We start from the raw sequence: 17,951 nt of genomic DNA on the forward strand, positions 1-17,951 counted from the left end.
CGGTGGGGGAAGAGCTCGCGGCGGCGGCGGGGAGGGTGGCGGCGGTGGGGGAAGAGCTCGCGGCGGCGGCGGGGAGGGTGGCGGCGGTGGGGGAAGGGCTCGCGGCGGCGGCGGGGAGGGTGGCGGCTGCGGCGGGGAGGCTCGAGGAGGAGGCGGCGGAGAAACCCTTGACGGCGGCGGTCCCGGAAGCGGCGGCGGCGGAGGGCGCTTGCGGATCGGTGGCGGCGGCGGCTGTACGGCACTTGCACAGTTGATAGTCTGTTACGTGGGGAAGGGTCAAAACAATTTTTCGGAACGGGGGTAGTGCGCGTTAGGGGTTGCGAGGAGCGCGGGACAGCCTGTGTCGCCGAGCGCGCGGCAGCCTCGCCCCCACCTAACCAGTTTGAATTTGAATTTGAAGAGGAACTCCCTTCTCAGATCCGAGTCGTCCCAGACAGACATACAGAGTACGACACGAAATCGCAAATGCTGGATCGGTCGCAGCATGTGAAACAACCAACCAACAAAACCACCAAAACTACGACCCAACCAACCGGGACCATGAATAGAAGAGCAATGTCCTGGGTTGCACGAAATTTGCAAGTTGACCGCCGGACCCTCAACCTCTGGAGCATAAGACATCGCCCACTACGCGCTTATCCACGGGTGGGTGTGACATGAGAGGAGATCATCGCAGCATGGACTGCTGTCCGCTTATTCATCCACGAAATTCCTGCCCGCTGCCTTAAATTAGGACATTCCCAACGACCAACGACCAACAACCTCAACATATCGTCCTTACCACGGGCGCCAAGTCCTGCATGCAGCTAGTCGACAGTGTCGCAAAGTCGTTGCTGCAGTCAGTCAGACCCAGTAAGGCCGCGATGTTTCGACGCTGTACGGCATCACCGTATATACTCAGCAGCGCCCGGGCGTCCTCCGCCGTCGCCAGGGTGATGTTCAAAGCCATGTTGCTGGGGTCAGAAATCGCACATGTGTACGTCGCCTGTGGCGATGCCGTACCGTCGTACAGCGGCAGCGTCACCAGGGTGCCGTACAGTGTGCAGACGTCATTTGTGAAGGCCCCCTGGGTTGAAGCAGCGGAGCGGTGCACAATGACGGTGACGGCGCAGCCACGCGGCGGCGGCGGCGGCGAGGCTGACGGCAGCGGCGGCGGCGGCGGCGGCCTTTTCGTTTTCGACGGTGGCGGCAACAGCGGCGACAACGGCAGGGGGGTCGGCGGCGGCGGGGAACGTTGCAGTGGCGGTGGCGGCGACACGCGCTTCGGCGGCGGTGGGGAGGGTGATGGAGGCGGTGAGGGTGGGAGGGCAGGCGGCGGCTTGGGCTTCCTAACTTTTGGGGGTGGTGAGGCCGCCACCGGCTCACTGGGCACGTCCGGGGGCATGGGCGGCATGCGGGACGGCGGCGGGCGGGAGGGGAACCCAGGCTCGGACGCGGAGAACAGTACGGTGCCCGTTGGGCAGCATTCGTAATTGTTGGCCTTCTTGTCGTACAGCGCGTACTCCAGAAGCTGTGAATTGTACGAAAACGTGCTAGCCTGCCAGCAGGGCGCTTGGAGATTGAGGCACAGAATTGCGCCGTCAGCCTTCTCGGGGGTTGATAACCACTGTGACAGCGGCGTCACCTTGAGAATGTCATACCCGCTGTGCTCCTCCCAATAGTACGACATGATAAGGTTGCCGTTGACGAGCGCGCTGGCGACGGAGCCGCGGCACTTGAGGGCTGCGAGACCACACGAAATATAGGGCGGCAGGTTGGGATGGTTGGGTTTCAGGGTGTTGCAATTGTCGGATTTTTAAGACATCAACGTCATGCTTAAAACACAACACACACTAGCCGTACAATGCCGTACAGCTCCGATCAAGATGTACTTCATAACCACATCATTACTCTAGAAATTCGCCTTAACCCTTTAATTCTAAGATACTGGGGTCCGAGTTTCTTCACGAGGCTGCAAGTGATACGCCTTGCTTCCCTGACGCCCAGGAGAACCACTAACCGTCACCTGACCAACTGTAACTGTAACTGACAACGGTTTTTGAAACCACCCCGCACTGCCACGCATCCCTATCGTCAAATTTTACCTGGGAACACTTTCAACTTGTTGATTCCCGTCGTACAACACCGGTACTTGCCGGGTGTGCATGTGCTCAGCACTCGGACTTGAATACAGATTGTCGACGTGTTGTACAGCCGGTTCTCCCGGTAGCTGTACAGCGTAGCATAGTACGGGGAATTCCGTTGCTCTTGCACGCAGTTTTCAAATGGGAAATCCGTACCAGTATAAACGCTGCCGTACACGAGACGCGGCGCCGCCGGGCCTCCCAAGGCCAGCAGGACCAACAGGGCCGGCAGCACCGCCGCCGCCGCCACCCTTGATAGTGATGGCTGCGAGCGTGGCTGCTGCTGCCGCCGCGACCGCGTCGGTTTATCGGCGGCGGCGGAGCCTCTGCCGGCAGCACCGTGCATTTCTGCCTTCACTGCCGGTGCCTGATTGACACATGCAACGTACTGCGATTCACAGCTGCTTTGGGATGCCGTGCAGTACGAGCTGTCTTGGGAGCGTGCCGTACCAGTTGTACCTGCTGTGGCATGGTCACGTGGCAGCTGTGTTTGTACGTGTGTCTGTAGCTCTTGTGTTTTTTGTTGGCGATAGGATTGCGTGGCTGCGGGTTGACTGTGCGAACCCAGGGCTTCCCGGTCCCGGATATCCCCGGCTTCCGCATTACACTTTGTGCTCACCGCCGCCATTGCTGCTGCTGCGTTTCGATGGGTTAGCGTTTCGGCAGCTTTATCGGAGCCTTGATATGAAGCTTTGCAGACGCGGCTCTGTTGCTGGAAGTGAGGCAGCCGCAGCAGCAACGGCTGTTGTTTCGTGCTTGTACAGGTGTTTGTTCTGGTGGTGGTGGTGGTGGTGGTGGCGGTGGTGGTGGTGGTGCTGTAATTGTGCTGGAGGTGGTGGTGGTGGTGCCACTGCATTGAGTACTGGCCGCCGCTGCCACCACCGCAAGCTGCACTAGTTGGAATGCCGCCGTGCTGGATCTGCGGCCATTCAGTGGTACGGCATTCTCCGCTAACCAGCGTCTCCCAATCGTTGCTGAAGGGAGACACGTGGCCCGCGGGCACTGGGCAAGGCATGTCTATGTTGCGTGTGTCGGTAGGTGGAAATGGGAGGTTGAGAATGCGGTGCCGCTGGTGCCGATGTTTCTGATGGGGGGACGATGCTGGTAGTACTGCGCCTGCTCCTGCTGCTGCTGCTGGTGATGATGATGTCGCGTCGTTGTTCTTGTTGTTGCTGTTGTTGCTGTAGGGTAAGAAGGATGGGGCCGTGGAGGTGGAATGTGAAGGCGAGGGCGAGGACTTGTGAGGTGCACTGCCGCGCCACCACTCAGCATCGCATCGCATCGCGTCGCGGCAACCCGATACCCAGCCCTGGGCGTTGCCCGAGACGTGCATTCATGTGACATGCAGACGCAGTGAAGTGCCGCTGAATGTGTTTGGGTTTGGTAAGGACTACGCGAGATGTCAAGGAGCGACCATCTACTCATCTCCGTCGTCCGTTTTGAAAAATGCGCAAGGTGCAGCTATTGTTGCAGTAGCAGAAAGCGTACCAGTTTCAGTCGTCCTGCGGTCTCGCTGTAGGTGCGATGGTAAGGAAGGACTGTTGGCCGAGTCAAGTCGGTACGGTTGTTGGCGCCGTCGGTTACGGATGAGACGCCCCAGGCCCGACGTAGTTAACACTGCGGTCTGTTCGCTGTCGTAATGAGTGTTTTCATTTCATAGATATATATCCAAAGTTCTCGGCTAACCTCACGCCCATGACTCACATTAAGGAAAATCGTAGAATTAAAGGCCCGTGCGGGCGAATTCATGAACGAATAAAATCATCGTTAGACGTGTCAAGTAAATGCAGAAGCGTGGAAGCGACTTCAGCAATTGAGTTGCTTGTAAAAATGCAAAGGTCCCCGCCTACTCAAACTATTGAAGCTTCAAAGTATCCTGATTGTGTGATGGATACCTATCGATGCATAAGCTGCCATGAAAGTGGATGGTGTTAACTATGTGAGGTTGGGATGTAGGATTCCGTCAGCCTGAACGCCCCGCCCGCCCAATATGCAGCTACTGGCAAAGTAGGGTCAGGTCGAGCTACCTTTACCTTTCTCAAAACCCACAACATTTAACAGAGGCTGCTATTAGACAAAACGATTTGTAACTTCAACCTCAGGAGAGTATGAGAATTGAGCATTACAAGTCATGGCAACCTGCAGTAAACAGCGGTTTTTTCAGTCGTCGCATGCTTGGCGATCAATCAGCGATGTGAGGCAATTGCGACCTGCCAGGACAAATTCAAAACAATCCAAAAGCACACGAGAGGATCTCCTGTTAGGTCAGACAGTACAATAGGTAGTTATCAAAAGTACAGCTGAGGCTGCAAAATCTCGAACGCAAAAACGAGCACGGCGAAGGCAACCCCGCGACAAAAGCAAAACACATCACCCAATTACTCATATGCAGAAACTTGCTTTGCGCCTTGCTTTGCACTCATGCTTTGAGCTTAAGTCGCGATTGTCAGTTACTGAGCCACAAGGCCTCCTTGGCAAGTCCTTTTGATTCGTAAATCAATCATGCCCCGTCTCGCCCAGGCTCTGAACGCTGCTCGTCGGGCAGCCCCAAAAGTGATCATCACTGTTATCATTCATCGCGACCTGTTTACGCTCTTGGTGCGAAGTCCCCCCTCCACATCGCCCCTAAGCGTCGTAATAGCAGCACACTGTCATCCACTCGGTGGACCGACCACTCATGTACAAGGGCCCGGCCCTGCAGCCGGCCGGCTGCCGGCGTGACGCTAGGGATTGCTCGTCCTGACACAGCCAGCCAGCCCCCTACCAGCCGGCCTTCACAATTGTCCCACGACTCCAAAGCCATCCAGCCTTTCTTCATATCGAAGATGCGCTCAGACACCATACCAAAGATTCGAACTGGAAATGCACGTCGCTGAGGAAAAGGAGGGGGAGGGGGAGGAGGAGGAGAGGGAGGGGGAGGAGGAAGGAGGAGGGGGAGGAGGGGGAGGTGTATGTGCGCGTCGCTGCCGCCAGTGTCTATCTGCCGAACGGGGCTGCACTTCCTGCCGGGTCAAATGCTGTATACCAACAGACAGACAGACAGACAGGTAGACAGACAGATAGACAGACAGACAAACGGAGGGTGTGCGGATCAGGTAACGCAACCTGGCAGCCAAGCTGCCAGCAGTAACGCCCTTAAATTTTATGCCTCGATTAAAATGGATATTAGACGTATCGGGTCAATTATGGATAAAGAAAAAGTTTTGGTAACCGGCTTTACATTTTTTTTTAGGAATTGATTGAAGCACAAGATTACTATATTTATGAAAGACATTGGCCAAGCTGCCAGCAACGAAGAAGTCGCGAGGCAGGCGTGCTGGAGGTGCATGGAGCCTGGAGGCAATTGGCTTGGTACGAAGGGGTGTTGAGTGAATCCGGGATTGGATGGCACATGCTTTGATGATGCTACAGTCGATGATGGCACATGCTTTCAAAAGATGGCACACACCCATCACCTCCATATGCACATATGCTTTGACGATGCTACAGCCGTATATGACGCGACACCAGCACCAACACACCAACCGCATCACAAGTCCACCACAAGTCTACCTGAATGCAGGCGCTAAAACATACATGCATACATACATACACACATACATACATACATACATAAATACACACACGCAGATGGACCCCGGCGGAACTCAACACGGAGCAGGTGCGCACTCAGGACCCGAACCGAAAAGGTGAAAGGATCGATGCGCTTTCATATCCACATCCACACACATCATGCACACCCACCAGTAGCCGCTTTCAACACCAAAAAATAGATCCAACGGCAAATACCCTTTACCTGCATGACCACACACCATCTCCTAAGCAATCTGCCCCCTGCACATACATTGCACATTCCACTCCACAACATCACTGGCGTGCACATGTTGACACCGCCCTGTCTACACACACACACACACATATATAAACACAAACACACAAACATGCATACTTACATACACACGCACACACATACGAGGCCTGCAAGCAATGGCAGAGAGCCTCCGGGGTTCGTGCCACCCCCGTATAGGGGTTCTTGGGGTCGCGGGGGTTGCCGTACCGCCAATTGTCACCTCCTTTTCTGCTGCTGCGGCAGATCCTGCCACCCATTAGCAGCACGCCACTCCACGCATTGGTGTCAAAACACACGAAATGTACGACGGGCATCCGACGCACCAAGAGCGCATTTTTTCCAATGTTCCTCCCCACGACATTTACGAGGGCGGTTTAGTGCGATAATAAAGTAGAAGTTGGAGCTATATATTTGATACAAGGAATGATAAGGAATTTAATGGTGATGGAAACCATGATGATGCCTGTTCCAGAGCAAAAGGAACGCGATGGATGTACGGCATGAATACGACTATCGTACACTACACGCAACGACTTGGATAAGAAAAAACTACTTTGCATCGTGTGGAGATCTGGTCGTGGGATCTCACAGTCCTGCATATGACCCCCCAAACCCAAGGCGCAAAGCTCGTGTACGAGGCTAAAGGCACCTGAGGACAGCCAGTGACGACGACGGCGGCACGAGGGCTACACTGACGGGGGCGGGTGGAACGCTGCCGCGACAACGGAGCGACCTGGAATGTCCCACTCTATCTTCCCAGTGGGAAGGTGCACCGGGGGGGGGGGATGGAGCGCTAGGTTGGGGGGGAAGAGGCTCCCTCTTCCCCCCCCCCCCACACACACACACAGACGTGGGGTTGTAACGTGTATGGGGCCTTATACGCGCAGCAATGGCTCCGCGCGGGGCCCGAGAGGTACTTAACGCAGTTTGCGGTGTAGAGCGGTCCGAGTCTAAGTGGTGGTGGGGATGCAGAGCACTTTGCAAACCGACCTCATGCGGAGTGATTGTATGAGGGGCCCCCAGAATGGAGCTCAGAAGGAGGAGGAGGAGGAGGAGGAGGAGGACAGGTTGCAGGCAAAGGATTATACGATGCAGCAGTGGCAAAAAACGCGACCGTCAGGGACTACATCGTCCGCGCGATTAGCTTCCTCCTTTCTCCTTTTTGTAATGTTAATTCTCAAGCCAGTTTTACCGCAGACATATCAATAGAAAACGAAAATATACGGCACACATGTATGTAGATGCATATTTCTTGACAGCTAGTTCAGCAATCGAATTGTTTGGTCTTCTAGGCTGGGGCATGCACGACCCGCTCCGCCGCCGTCCACCACCGCAAAGAGAAAGAGCGCCGTGTAAAAAGCCTTGGCCGCCCACTCAACATAGAGCGTGCGCGAGGAGCGGGGTGTTGGGGGTGGTTGGGACGAGGGGGAGGAAGAGGAGAGCAGCGGAGAGGAGAAGAAGAGCAAAGTTAGGGTCAATCCCCCCATAGCAGCACACAGCCGCGATGTACACAAGCGCGGGTGCGCGCACACTCAACATCAATAATGTATGCCGCTCCCTCTTTGGGGGATGTGGTGTGGTGTGGTGTGGTGTGGTGTGGTGTGGTGTGGTGTGGTGTGGTGTGGTGTGGTGTGGTGTGGTGTGGTGTGGTGTGGTGTGGTGTGGTGTGGTGTGGTGTGGTGTGGTGTGGTGTGGTGTGGTGTGGTGTGGTGTGGTGTGGTGTGGTGTGGTGTGGTGTGGTGTGGTGTGGTGTGGTGTGGTGTGGTGTGGTTTGGTGTGGTGTGGTGTGGTTTGGTGTGGTTTGGTGTGGTGTGGTGTGGTTTGGATGGTGCGCAAATAATAATTCGTCCCCTCTTTTCAGCGGGTCTCGCCAGCGGACTGTCTGGCTGTCCGGCCGGTTGGGAAGGGGCATATGGCGCACTTGACAACTTCATACACACACAGATATGGCCACGGCCGGATATACATACCTATACATAGATACATAGCGCTCAAAACACCCAAAGACGCATGCACGCAGTCACGCAGTACGGCATGCACGCAGGGGGTAACCCTTTTGTTTAAAACTGAAGCGCCACGTCGTACATTAGGTGAACAATATGCGGTCCCCCTCTACCCCCTCATCTAGGTAGGGTTATCCCATCATCATGAGCACACATCAACAATAAGCACAACACAACATAAAGAATATAAAATCGTCGGCGTCCACTGCTCCGCGTGTATGCACGTATGTATGACTGTCGTCTGGAGTAGAGGCAGATACACAGCTCCCTTCACCTACGTGTGCGTGTGTGGCCACTACTAGCCCGCTGTTAGGAGCTGCCCCCTACCTAACACTCCCCCCTGCCACCGCTATGTGTTAGGTAGGGGCCACCTACATCTTCACATCACCCACGTGCCCTCCCTTGCCGACTTCTGCGAAGATAGATGTCGACTGTTTCGGGCTCAGCGCCCAGCAAGTACAACAACACCTAGAAAAATACATTTATTGGATGAACGGCGGCGACAAATCCTCTCCGAATCGGCTCACAGGTCCGAAGTCATCCCTGTCGATTTACGAGGGGAAGGATTCTCCATTTCAAGATTTCAAACCTTAACCTAATCAGATTCGATCCTGGATGTTTCCAGGGGCACTATGCCGCGCTCATAGCTATTTTGACATGTGTAGCTGTTCCCACAAATCTATAAGCAACATGACTTGCTTTTTGGAAATAAATCCAAAGCGGTGAAATCATATGACACATGGTGATGCAAAAGATGTGAAATGGACAACTGCCAGCCGACACGGCCCCTAAGAACCTTATGGATATTGCGGTGTGCAAAGTCATCTTGGGATTGTGTGGAAAGAAGAGGAGGAGGAGGAGGAGGAGGAGGCTATCGGAGGTTGGGATGAGTGCGACTCGTTGCTTCACCTGTGTTGCACAACCACCACAATCACCACAACCACTGTAACCACTACAACCACAATAACCACCACAATCACTACACCCACAACCACTAAAACCACTTACGCAAGGACCGGACGCCCAAGGACAGTACCCCGAACCGCCGTAAACCAAAAGCCGACCCTGCCGAGGTGGCCTCTTAGGAGGTTGGCGGGACTCAGCGGGGGGCCTTGCTTGACTTCCGAAAACGACCCACCGAACCTACCAACCGACGAACACCTGTCGTACGTACAACTGTAGTAATAAGCTGACTCAGTAAGAAAGCAGGAAAGATACAGCAGCGACCGCTGCAACAGCAGTGGCGGCAACGACTTGAGCGGCAACGTCGTTCACCACCTTAAGATGACCAAAGGGCACCTGGCAGAGGATAGTCCGCAGCGAGCCGTGGTCCTGGACGGGTGCAGACCAGCGCTCTCCTCGCAGAAATTGCATAGTTCAAATCTTCAAACGGGATGTCACAAGGCGGCCCGCCCCCCCCAGCCCCCCAGCCCCGTTCTTCAGCACAATATTTTTTTGCTGCTCTGTGCTACTGCCGGGCTCCGAGCCGCATGTTCCCGGGTAAGGATTGACGCATGACGGGAAGACCTGTGGTTCCGGAGCCGCCGCTGGTGCCGTACCGCAGGCCGCCATGCTGCCGCAGCGGCAGCTGTGGGGCCTCCGAGGTCTCTTCTTGCTCCGGAACCAGGAAGCGGTCGTTACGGTGCAACCACATTTGGACCGCCGCCGGTTCGGGACTCAGGCGTGCGCCGCCGCGCTGCAGCGACTGTGGTACGGCGCCCCGCAGGTACGGCATCGACAGCGGCCCAGGCTCACCAGCGGTTTCAGCCGCCGCTGGCTGCGACAGAGGCGGAGGCGGAGGCGGCGCTCCAAACTTCGTCACCTCCGACAGCTCGTCCAACGGATCCAACGGCCCTAGTGCCGTACCCCTGTCGGCGGCGCACCGGCGGCTGTGAATTCGCACCCAGGATTCCAGGCTGTCGCGCGGCGCCGCCGCCGTCAAGGTTGGGGCCGCGTCATTGAAGCCGGTGCCGGCGGCGGCCGCAACAGCCGCGGCCGCGGAGGCGGTAGCGGCGGGTGCCGGTGTGATGATGCTCGGGGTGCCGCCTCCGTTACAGCTTACGTGCCGCGCATGGTCCAGCGCTGCCTCCGCCGATGCGCGCAGCGCGGCGGCTGTGAGTTGCGCGCTCGCCACCGCTGCCGCCGCCAGCGCCGGGCGCTGCTGCCGTAATGGTAGTACAAGCGGTCCTTCGGAGCTGTCCGACGGGCGATGTACGGTACGGCCAAGGCTGTAGAACTTCGTCAGGCGGAAGCGTGATGATGGAATCTGCGAGTCCTCGGGTGCGTCCAGTGCACCTCCAGTGGTGGCTGTAGCGACAGCGCCGCCGCTGTCGCCTTCTGGCTGTGGCGACGTAAGGCCTTCGGGGCTGGCAGCGGCGGCGGCGGCGGCGGCGGTGGTGGCGGCGGCCGCAGGCTCCGCGACGTCCAGGAGCGGCCGCGGCGCCGTTTGTCCAGACGCTGCTTCGACCTCTGCATAAGTCTTACCAGACTCCACCTCCAAATGCTCCACTTGGACCCCCGGTTCGAATCCCATAGACCGCATTCGAATCAGCTCCGTGGCTACCATGCGCCGCGCCTGTCGTGTATCGAACTCCTGCCAGTGTCCTTGCTTGTCGGCGCCGCCGTCGGTGCCGTGAGCCGCACCGGCGCTATTGCCGCCGCCGTCGTCGAGGTAACCTAAAATGTCGCCGTCGCCGTCGCCGTCGTCAATGTCCGCATCACCTATGTGGGAGTTAAAGCCCGCCGTGGCGCCCAGACTGGCGGCGATGCTCGTCATGTAGCCCTCTAGGGAGCTCGTAGAGGAAGGAGCTGACGAGGCTGGGAGTACTGAAGCGCGGCCAGCCTGCCCGCCACCATCCGCAGCTGTTGCGGCCACCATCACCGTTGTCGCCGCCGCCGCCGCCGCCGCCGCCGGCGCCTGAGTCTCCAACGGTGATCCTGACGTCATGTCTGCCGAGTACGGCAGCTCCGCGCGATCCTTCATGGCGTGCATCACGCGCAGGCGCCAACGGCCGGACTCAGAACCGGCCGGCAAGTTACCCAGTAATGGCGCCGGTGCGCTAACGCCGTCGCCGCCACCGCCGCCGCCGCCGCCGCCGCCGTCAACGTCACTGCCGTTTGTCTTAGTCGCGATCTGGAGGCCCCCTACCGTGACTCGCCTCCGCCGATCGCTTACGCCGACACCCATCGGCGATGACGGGTACGACAGCTCCGCCGACGCCGACGTCAGCGCTCCGATCAGTCCAGCAAGCTGCCTGGCGGGCGCCGTCATCCTTTCCGCTTTGATGTACAACGGATTGTCAAAGCAATCAGCAGCACCTTCCTCCGACAGCTGCTGGATGCCGACGCCGGCCGCCAGCTTGCTCGTCCTGCTCGCCGGGCGGCGCCGCGGCAAGGATTCCTGTTGGTACGACGGCGACGACGGGTATGACGGCGTCTGAGCTTCCGATCCTGCCGCCGACGCTGACTCGCCTGCCGCTGAACGCCGGAAGGAAGCTAGGCTCCGCGGCGTTTGTGACGACAGCGGCGGCGGCGGCGGCGGCGGCGGCACGGACTCTCCTTCCTCAGCGCCGCGGTCGCTGGCGCCCCCAAAGCCCACTTGAAGGGATGGCAGCGGCAGTACGGCATTTCGTGACGTCACCCGGCCCATCGGGGAATTCCCGGCTCCGCTGCCCCCAGCGGCCCCAGGGCTGCTGCTGCGAGTACCTCCAGGACCACCGCCGCCGCCGCCGCTGGCCCCTCTAGAGAGCTGTCGGGTGATCATCCTTTGTACGAGCGAAGGCCGGCTGGCGAAGACCTCGCCACCGTTACCGGCGACGTCACCGCCGCCGCAGCTGCTGGCAGCGGGCGGCACGCCCGATGCCGAAATTGCCACCGGCGGGGCCGCTCTGCCGACGGTGCCTGATTCCAGCATTCCCCCCGCCGCCGCCGCCAGTCCAGTCGTACCTAGGCTTCCGCCGCCAAGCCGTGCATGTGTAGTTAACTGAAGTGACCTGGACTTGCGAAGCAGGGCCTTGCCGATGCTACCGCTGCCGCTGCCGTTAGCCGGTGAACCGGTTTCGGAGCCACCTCCCAACGGGGAACCGTCTGAAAACCAACCCGTGCCGCCGCCGCCGCCACCTTTCATCTCGCTACCCGCAGCCGTAGCAAAGCGACTCACTGCCGCCGCGGAAGGACTTATTTGGACTGGAAGTGTCAGGCCGGACTGGACTTGTGATGGTGGGTCGTCCGCCAACGACGCTGCCACCGCCGCCGCCTCCGTCACCGTAAGAGCTTTTCCGCTGCCGGCAGCAGCGGTGGGCGTTGGCCGGGCCGATGATGCATCTCTCTCCGTGCTTTTGCCGCCGCCTCCGCCGCCTGCACCGAGTGCACCCAGTGCGCGCATGGACGGGGCTCCCGCCGTCTTCCCGAGTCGAGGAGAGGATAATGCGTCTTCCTCTCCCGCCGCCGCCGCCGCCGTTGCCGTACCTCCTGCTGCTTCTACTCCTGCCGTCGCTCTGGCGGCTACACCTGGCAGTAGCAGATCCCCGCCGTCGCCGTTGCCGTAGCTGTCGCCACTGCCGTCGCCTCTGCCGTCGCCGTCGGCATCCATTGCGTCGCCAAACGCGACGGCGGCTGCAGCGGTAAGCTCGCGAGTGGCTGCCCCGACACGAGCACTCGCCACCTTCACCAATGCCGGCTCGCCATCCCCCGCCCGGCGCTTTAGGCTGCTGCTGGACTTGAGGATGGATTTCTGGTTTGGGTGAGATGTGTGAGGTCATGTGGGGTCATGTGGCGCGATGCAACAAATGCGATGTAATGATATACATTACGTGTATGTTTAAAGGTGCGTTTATGTACAAAAATATCACCTCGCATCCATAAGCATATGCACATATAATAGTTATAAACATGCGTGGTATAGATATACACGTAGGCGGCCGCGGTATAGGTACAAATAAACAAACAGACAAACAGACAAACAGACAAACAGACAAACAGACAAACAGACAAACAGACAAACAGACAAACAGACAAACAGACAAACAGGCACGTACCTGGGGCTGCAGAGACAGCATGGGCTGCAACTTGCGGCTACTGCCAGCACCTGGCCCGGAGGCGCCACCGCCGCCATTCGCGACCGCAGCTGCTGCAGCTGTTGCTGCGATCGGTCTTGAGCTCCTGACCATGAAGGTGTCTGACATGGCCTTGGACAGCCGCCTGGAGCTCCCGCCCCCCTTGCGCTGGTGCTGCAGGTTCTACACAACGCGCGAGAGGGCAACAGGGGGAAAGACGTATCAGCAGGGCAGGGTGAGGGCCAGGGCGGCGTTTTATTGCTCGCCGTGCGATTCGCGGCCTTGTGCTGCATATGTGCTATATACATGCGAGTGCGAGGTAGGATGGTGCTTATTGGCGATCTGAGAGCCCTTGAGCCCTCGGCCCCCTGCTTTTTAGAGCTTCGCTTAGCTCCACGGTATTGGGCAGTTTGCAGGTACAGGGAACGCACCCCACAATCATGTAACACATACACACACATTTCATATTATATTGCACTGCTGCTTTCTTGCATTACATACCACAGCGTCGCAACAGCGTCGGGGAAAAATAGGGTTACAAAAAGTTTGACGAGCTCAGGAACCTGTACGGCATGCGATGGATGAAACCCAGGCCGAGATGCCAACGCGGCGGTGCTACAGCTAAGGCTAGGGCTACAGCTACAGCGAGAGCGTCCTTACCTCCCGACGCTGCATGGCCACGACAGCCAAGTCGTCCTCGCCGTGGTACCCAACCAGTCGATCCGAGGAACCTCCGCCAAAGCAGGAACCTAAGCCCCGCAGCCATCCGCCGCCGCGGCGCCGCCCGCTTCCGCCGCTCCCGCCGCCGGCGCTGGCCCTTTCGTGCGCTGCATGCAACAAACGACCGCCCTGGGATCCCGAATCTTCGCCGCCGCCGTACGGCGGCAGTACATGGCTGCCGTTGGAGCTGGTAACGGAGGCCCGGGTACTGAAGGTGACACTTAGGGCCCCGCCGCCGCCGCTTTGCTGCCGCCGGAACGATGGTGAAGCCGCAACGCTGCCGCCGCCGCTTTGCTGCCGCCGGAATGACGGCGAAGCCGCTGCGCCGCTGCCGCGCTCTCCAGCTCCGGACGCCAGGATTGCCGTATCGCCCCCGCCGCCGCCGCTTCCCGCCATGCCCGCAATACTGCCGCTGGCGCTCACGGCGCCATGTCCCGGACGCGAGATCGTACGACCGGTGTCGGAAGCGGCCTCGTCCGATCCGAAAGAACCGGATCTGAGGAGAGCTGGGCTGCCGCCGGACGTAGCTCCAGAACCAGGCAACGGCGGCGGCGGCGGCGGCGGCGGTGGCTCCACCGCAGACGCCTGTCCCGCCACCGATATGCTTACGTTGCGCACAAACCGCGACGGCACGCCGGACTGGGAGGTATGATGCCCGTTGTGCGGCGGTCGTTGGATCATGCCCGGATCGGAGGATCGAGTGGCGGTGGCGGAGTCTGGACTTAAGCGGGCAGGAAAGAGTTGTGACGGAGGCGTCAATGGCGGCGGCGGCGGCGTCGCCGCGGCAGCGGCGGGGATGGCCTTGGAGTTGAAGTCCAACGCCGCCGTGACGTGGGTCACTATCGGATCGTCCGTACTTATGGTGAGGAGTTTCACGTCGCCGCCGCCGCCGCCGTCGCCGCCGTCGCCGCCGGTGGGTGACGAGGTTCCCGCGGTGTGAAACCGGTAGGGGTAGGCGGCGCCGCTGACGGCAAAGCCTGATGCCGCCGGCACAGCCGCAGCAGGGCCAGGAGTAGCTCTGGTGTGCTGGTGGTGTTTTGTTCGCGAATCCGCGAAATTTTGTGTGGTGAGGCCGTTGCCGTTGCCGTTGCCTGAGTCCGGTGCTGTTGCTGCGGCTGCAGCTGCGGCTGTGCCGATGGTCTTCATGCGGTCGGGACTCGAAGTTGGGATCCGGAAGAGAAGTCAACGCAGTACGGTGGGCTTAGTGGCTCGGGCCGCTGTTGGAGTCGCTGTTCTTGAGGGCTCAGGTTCTGGCCACAGGCCAACCTGAGCGACCGGAAACTGCAGTTTTTTTCACGTGAAGGGTGGGGCGCGAGGCACGGTTAAGTTGTGCTATACAGTTTCGGCCAGACTTTCTGAATGTACAACCCTTCAGAGGTGTCCAGCAGTATTGAGCCCTGGCGTATTGAAGGTGCGATTGCGGCATGGGCTATGCCAATACGGGAAAATTCCCATAGACAAGGATTGGATGTGCAGTTAGCCATTTCTTTTCGTTCAAGCCTTTGCTTAGACTTACGCTCCTTATCCAAAAGGTACAGGCAGGTTATGGACCAATTCTGTGATTTACCGAGGCTAACTGCTGAAGCTTAGCTGTGCTGATTGATGGACAAATTATATCCGGCTCACAGCTGTGAGTGCAGGTTGTTATGCCAAATTGCAATTCCATGCCCGATGTCCAAGAGCTCCGACGCAATACGACCTCGCCTTAAGCAGTTCGATTACTATTTGTTGATGTAAAATTAACATAACTATAGTAAAAATTCACCCAAAAGCTTCTGTGGGCAGAGGACGCCAACGGAGCAGTTCACCGCTCCTGGCATTTCCGGCACCCGGGCATGCGTTTCTTTTATAAAGCGCCACAGAGCTCCACCATTTAAATCACTATATTAAAGTTGTAGTAGTAGCTTTCAGATGCCGTTCGGCACCTACTAATCAGACATCGTACGTCTTAACCCGCGATGGCAAAGTGCTCTGCCGCAGGCAAGAATATAACCTTTTCATGTTTATATTATTGATGCTATAATATCTGTGCTCATATCACCTCGTAATTGCTGCTTACTACGCAGTATGGTGTGTGGTTGTTACAGTATGGGTTACCTGCGCCGCACAGGGTCGCCTCATTTAGCATCCAACAAACCCATTAAGCAAGCCATTATTTATATAGCATGTAAACTTATCTGTATACGATGTCTGAAACAGAAAAACGAGGCGCAGGTGCCCATGTCTGGGCGACATGGTACGAGCCATTGCGAACACACACCGTCGTCGCCCAATGAGCTGGCACGTGATTTCTCGCCCTTGAAACTTTCACTCATTCAAGCTTATGTTTCTTAATCCAAAAAATATAGACGATTTGCCGCTTCGGCCAAAATGCGCATTTTTCCCGGGAAACAGTTTGAAAGCGCCAAGGAAAGCTTCAGGGAGGCATCCTTACACAGCGGCCTGGGTAAACGATATAGCTGCTGACTACATCCGTTCGAGTCACCTCACCCTTGCGCCTCCTCCTCCTGTCAAATCCGAGGACGTTTAACTAAAGTTGATCTTCCTGCGCTGTCCATAGTGCTGCCAAGTTCATTACGGCCGTTAGGGTCCTGCAACATGAAAAGAAGAAACACCTACCATCACGGGGCTTAAGGAGCCGTATACGGCCGCATCACCTCACCGCCACATCACGCAGTTGCGGCAGCGGCCCGGCTGCTGTTGCCCTGTCCTCTCCACTACTACTTGACATCTACTACCAACATCTCTACCACAACACGTATCCGCTGCATGCAGCCCCAGATAAACAGCCCCAGATAAACAGCCCCAGATAGAAAACTTGTGTCTCCTTTCTGGTGCTCTTACTCCCACGCCTCCCTAGGGGTCCCCTAGGACTCAGGTTTCCTAAGAACATCAAGCAAGCACACGCCCACACGCTGGGCCCCCCCCTGCTGCTACCCGTTTTCTCTCTCAAACCATTCCCTATCTACCTCGGCCTCGACCTCGACCTCGACCTGTCCACGACCGCAGCTCCCGCCTTCATTCACAGCAGGACCCCGTCCTCCCCTCGAGCGCCCCCCTCCGAAACCACCCTAAACACAGTAAGCACCACGATTGCGACCACTAGCTGCCAAAGCGCTGCTCCGTACGGAGGAACTTCGCCCATGCCGCGTCCACACGGGCCTTACAGAGGCCGCGGCTGGGTCCCAGATGTAAGATCTCGGAGGTCGCTACATGCAGCGGAGGGAAGCCAGCCAGGGTCAGCACAGGGCCCACCACCTGCATACGACCCACGACCGCGAGGCGAAAACAGAGGAAGGCAGGCGGGAAAAGAAGTTTGGTGTCAGAACAGAATGAAATCGTGTAATGGTAAAAGGATCAAAGGACAGGGTGTGGGAAAAGATCATCAGGACGAGCATCAGGACTGTGAGACGAAATGCCCAGGGCCCACACCATCGCCCCACCGACGCCACCAGACCACCAGCCCACCACCGCAAGTGCAGTCCCACCAGTCGGCCTCACCAGGACTAGCTCCGGCTGCACCAATACGGTATGGCCCGCCAGTTGCGCCATCTGGTTCCGAAGCCGAGCCAGGCCCTCCCGGTACGGCCCGCTCTGGAAGGCACGTCCATGCCCGCGGGGGGCCGGAAGGCGTGTGTCGGCGGCAGCCGGAGGGCGACCGGTAGTTAGTTAGCCAGTAACAAAATGTGGCACCCAGGCACCAAGGCACGCACCAGCAGACGAGGCGATAGGAGCGAATACCGGGTTGCGTGTGCGTGTGCGTGTGTGTGTGCATGTGTGTGTGTGTGTGTGTTTGCATGCAAAGCTTTCGAAATGTGCTCTAGCCAAGGAACGGGTACACGGTACATTTTGACGATGGAGAGACGGCGGCGGACGATGGTAACCGGCCGGTCCCAAGGACCCCTGGAGGCATGCGGACCGGCAGTCCTCCCTCCCTCCCGCGCCCTCAGGGGCCCCTTCCCACTACATCCCAGCAGTAGCAGCAGCAGTAGCAGCAGCAGCAGCACCCGCAGCACTGCTGCCGGTCCCACCTTGAGCGGGATCACCGCGCCGCAGCGGCAGCACACCCCGCCCGAGCGTGCCGTGTTGAGTACAGGCAGGTACCCGTCCTCCGCGGACAGCACGTGAACCCGTACGCAATGAATATTGCCGCCGGCCAGGCCCAGGCCCCTCGTCGCCGCCGCTGCCGCCGCGTCGCCAT

General features: G+C 58.3%; 1 protein-coding gene across 1 annotated transcript in view; it reads right to left on the bottom strand.

Annotated features, from left to right (window-relative positions):
* Positions 1–14,896, bottom strand: part of VOLCADRAFT_93440 (uncharacterized protein) — a gene marked incomplete at both ends in the record, with an annotated part of 15,567 nt that extends 671 nt beyond the window's left edge. The window contains 12 exons of the mRNA XM_002952702.1: positions 782–1,722; positions 2,085–2,406; positions 2,743–2,896; positions 2,987–3,432; positions 4,888–4,995; positions 6,964–7,003; positions 9,536–10,342; positions 10,937–12,062; positions 12,136–12,256; positions 12,640–12,708; positions 13,013–13,213; positions 13,691–14,896. Of these exons, the coding sequence (XP_002952748.1) occupies positions 782–1,722; positions 2,085–2,406; positions 2,743–2,896; positions 2,987–3,432; positions 4,888–4,995; positions 6,964–7,003; positions 9,536–10,342; positions 10,937–12,062; positions 12,136–12,256; positions 12,640–12,708; positions 13,013–13,213; positions 13,691–14,896 (5,541 nt within the window). The remainder of the gene's footprint in view (positions 1–781; positions 1,723–2,084; positions 2,407–2,742; positions 2,897–2,986; positions 3,433–4,887; positions 4,996–6,963; positions 7,004–9,535; positions 10,343–10,936; positions 12,063–12,135; positions 12,257–12,639; positions 12,709–13,012; positions 13,214–13,690) is intronic.
* Between the last annotated feature and the right edge of the window lie 3,055 nt (positions 14,897–17,951).

This window comes from Volvox carteri (genome assembly GCF_000143455.1).
Source record: "Volvox carteri f. nagariensis unplaced genomic scaffold VOLCAscaffold_31, whole genome shotgun sequence".
Taxonomy (NCBI): domain Eukaryota; kingdom Viridiplantae; phylum Chlorophyta; class Chlorophyceae; order Chlamydomonadales; family Volvocaceae; genus Volvox; species Volvox carteri.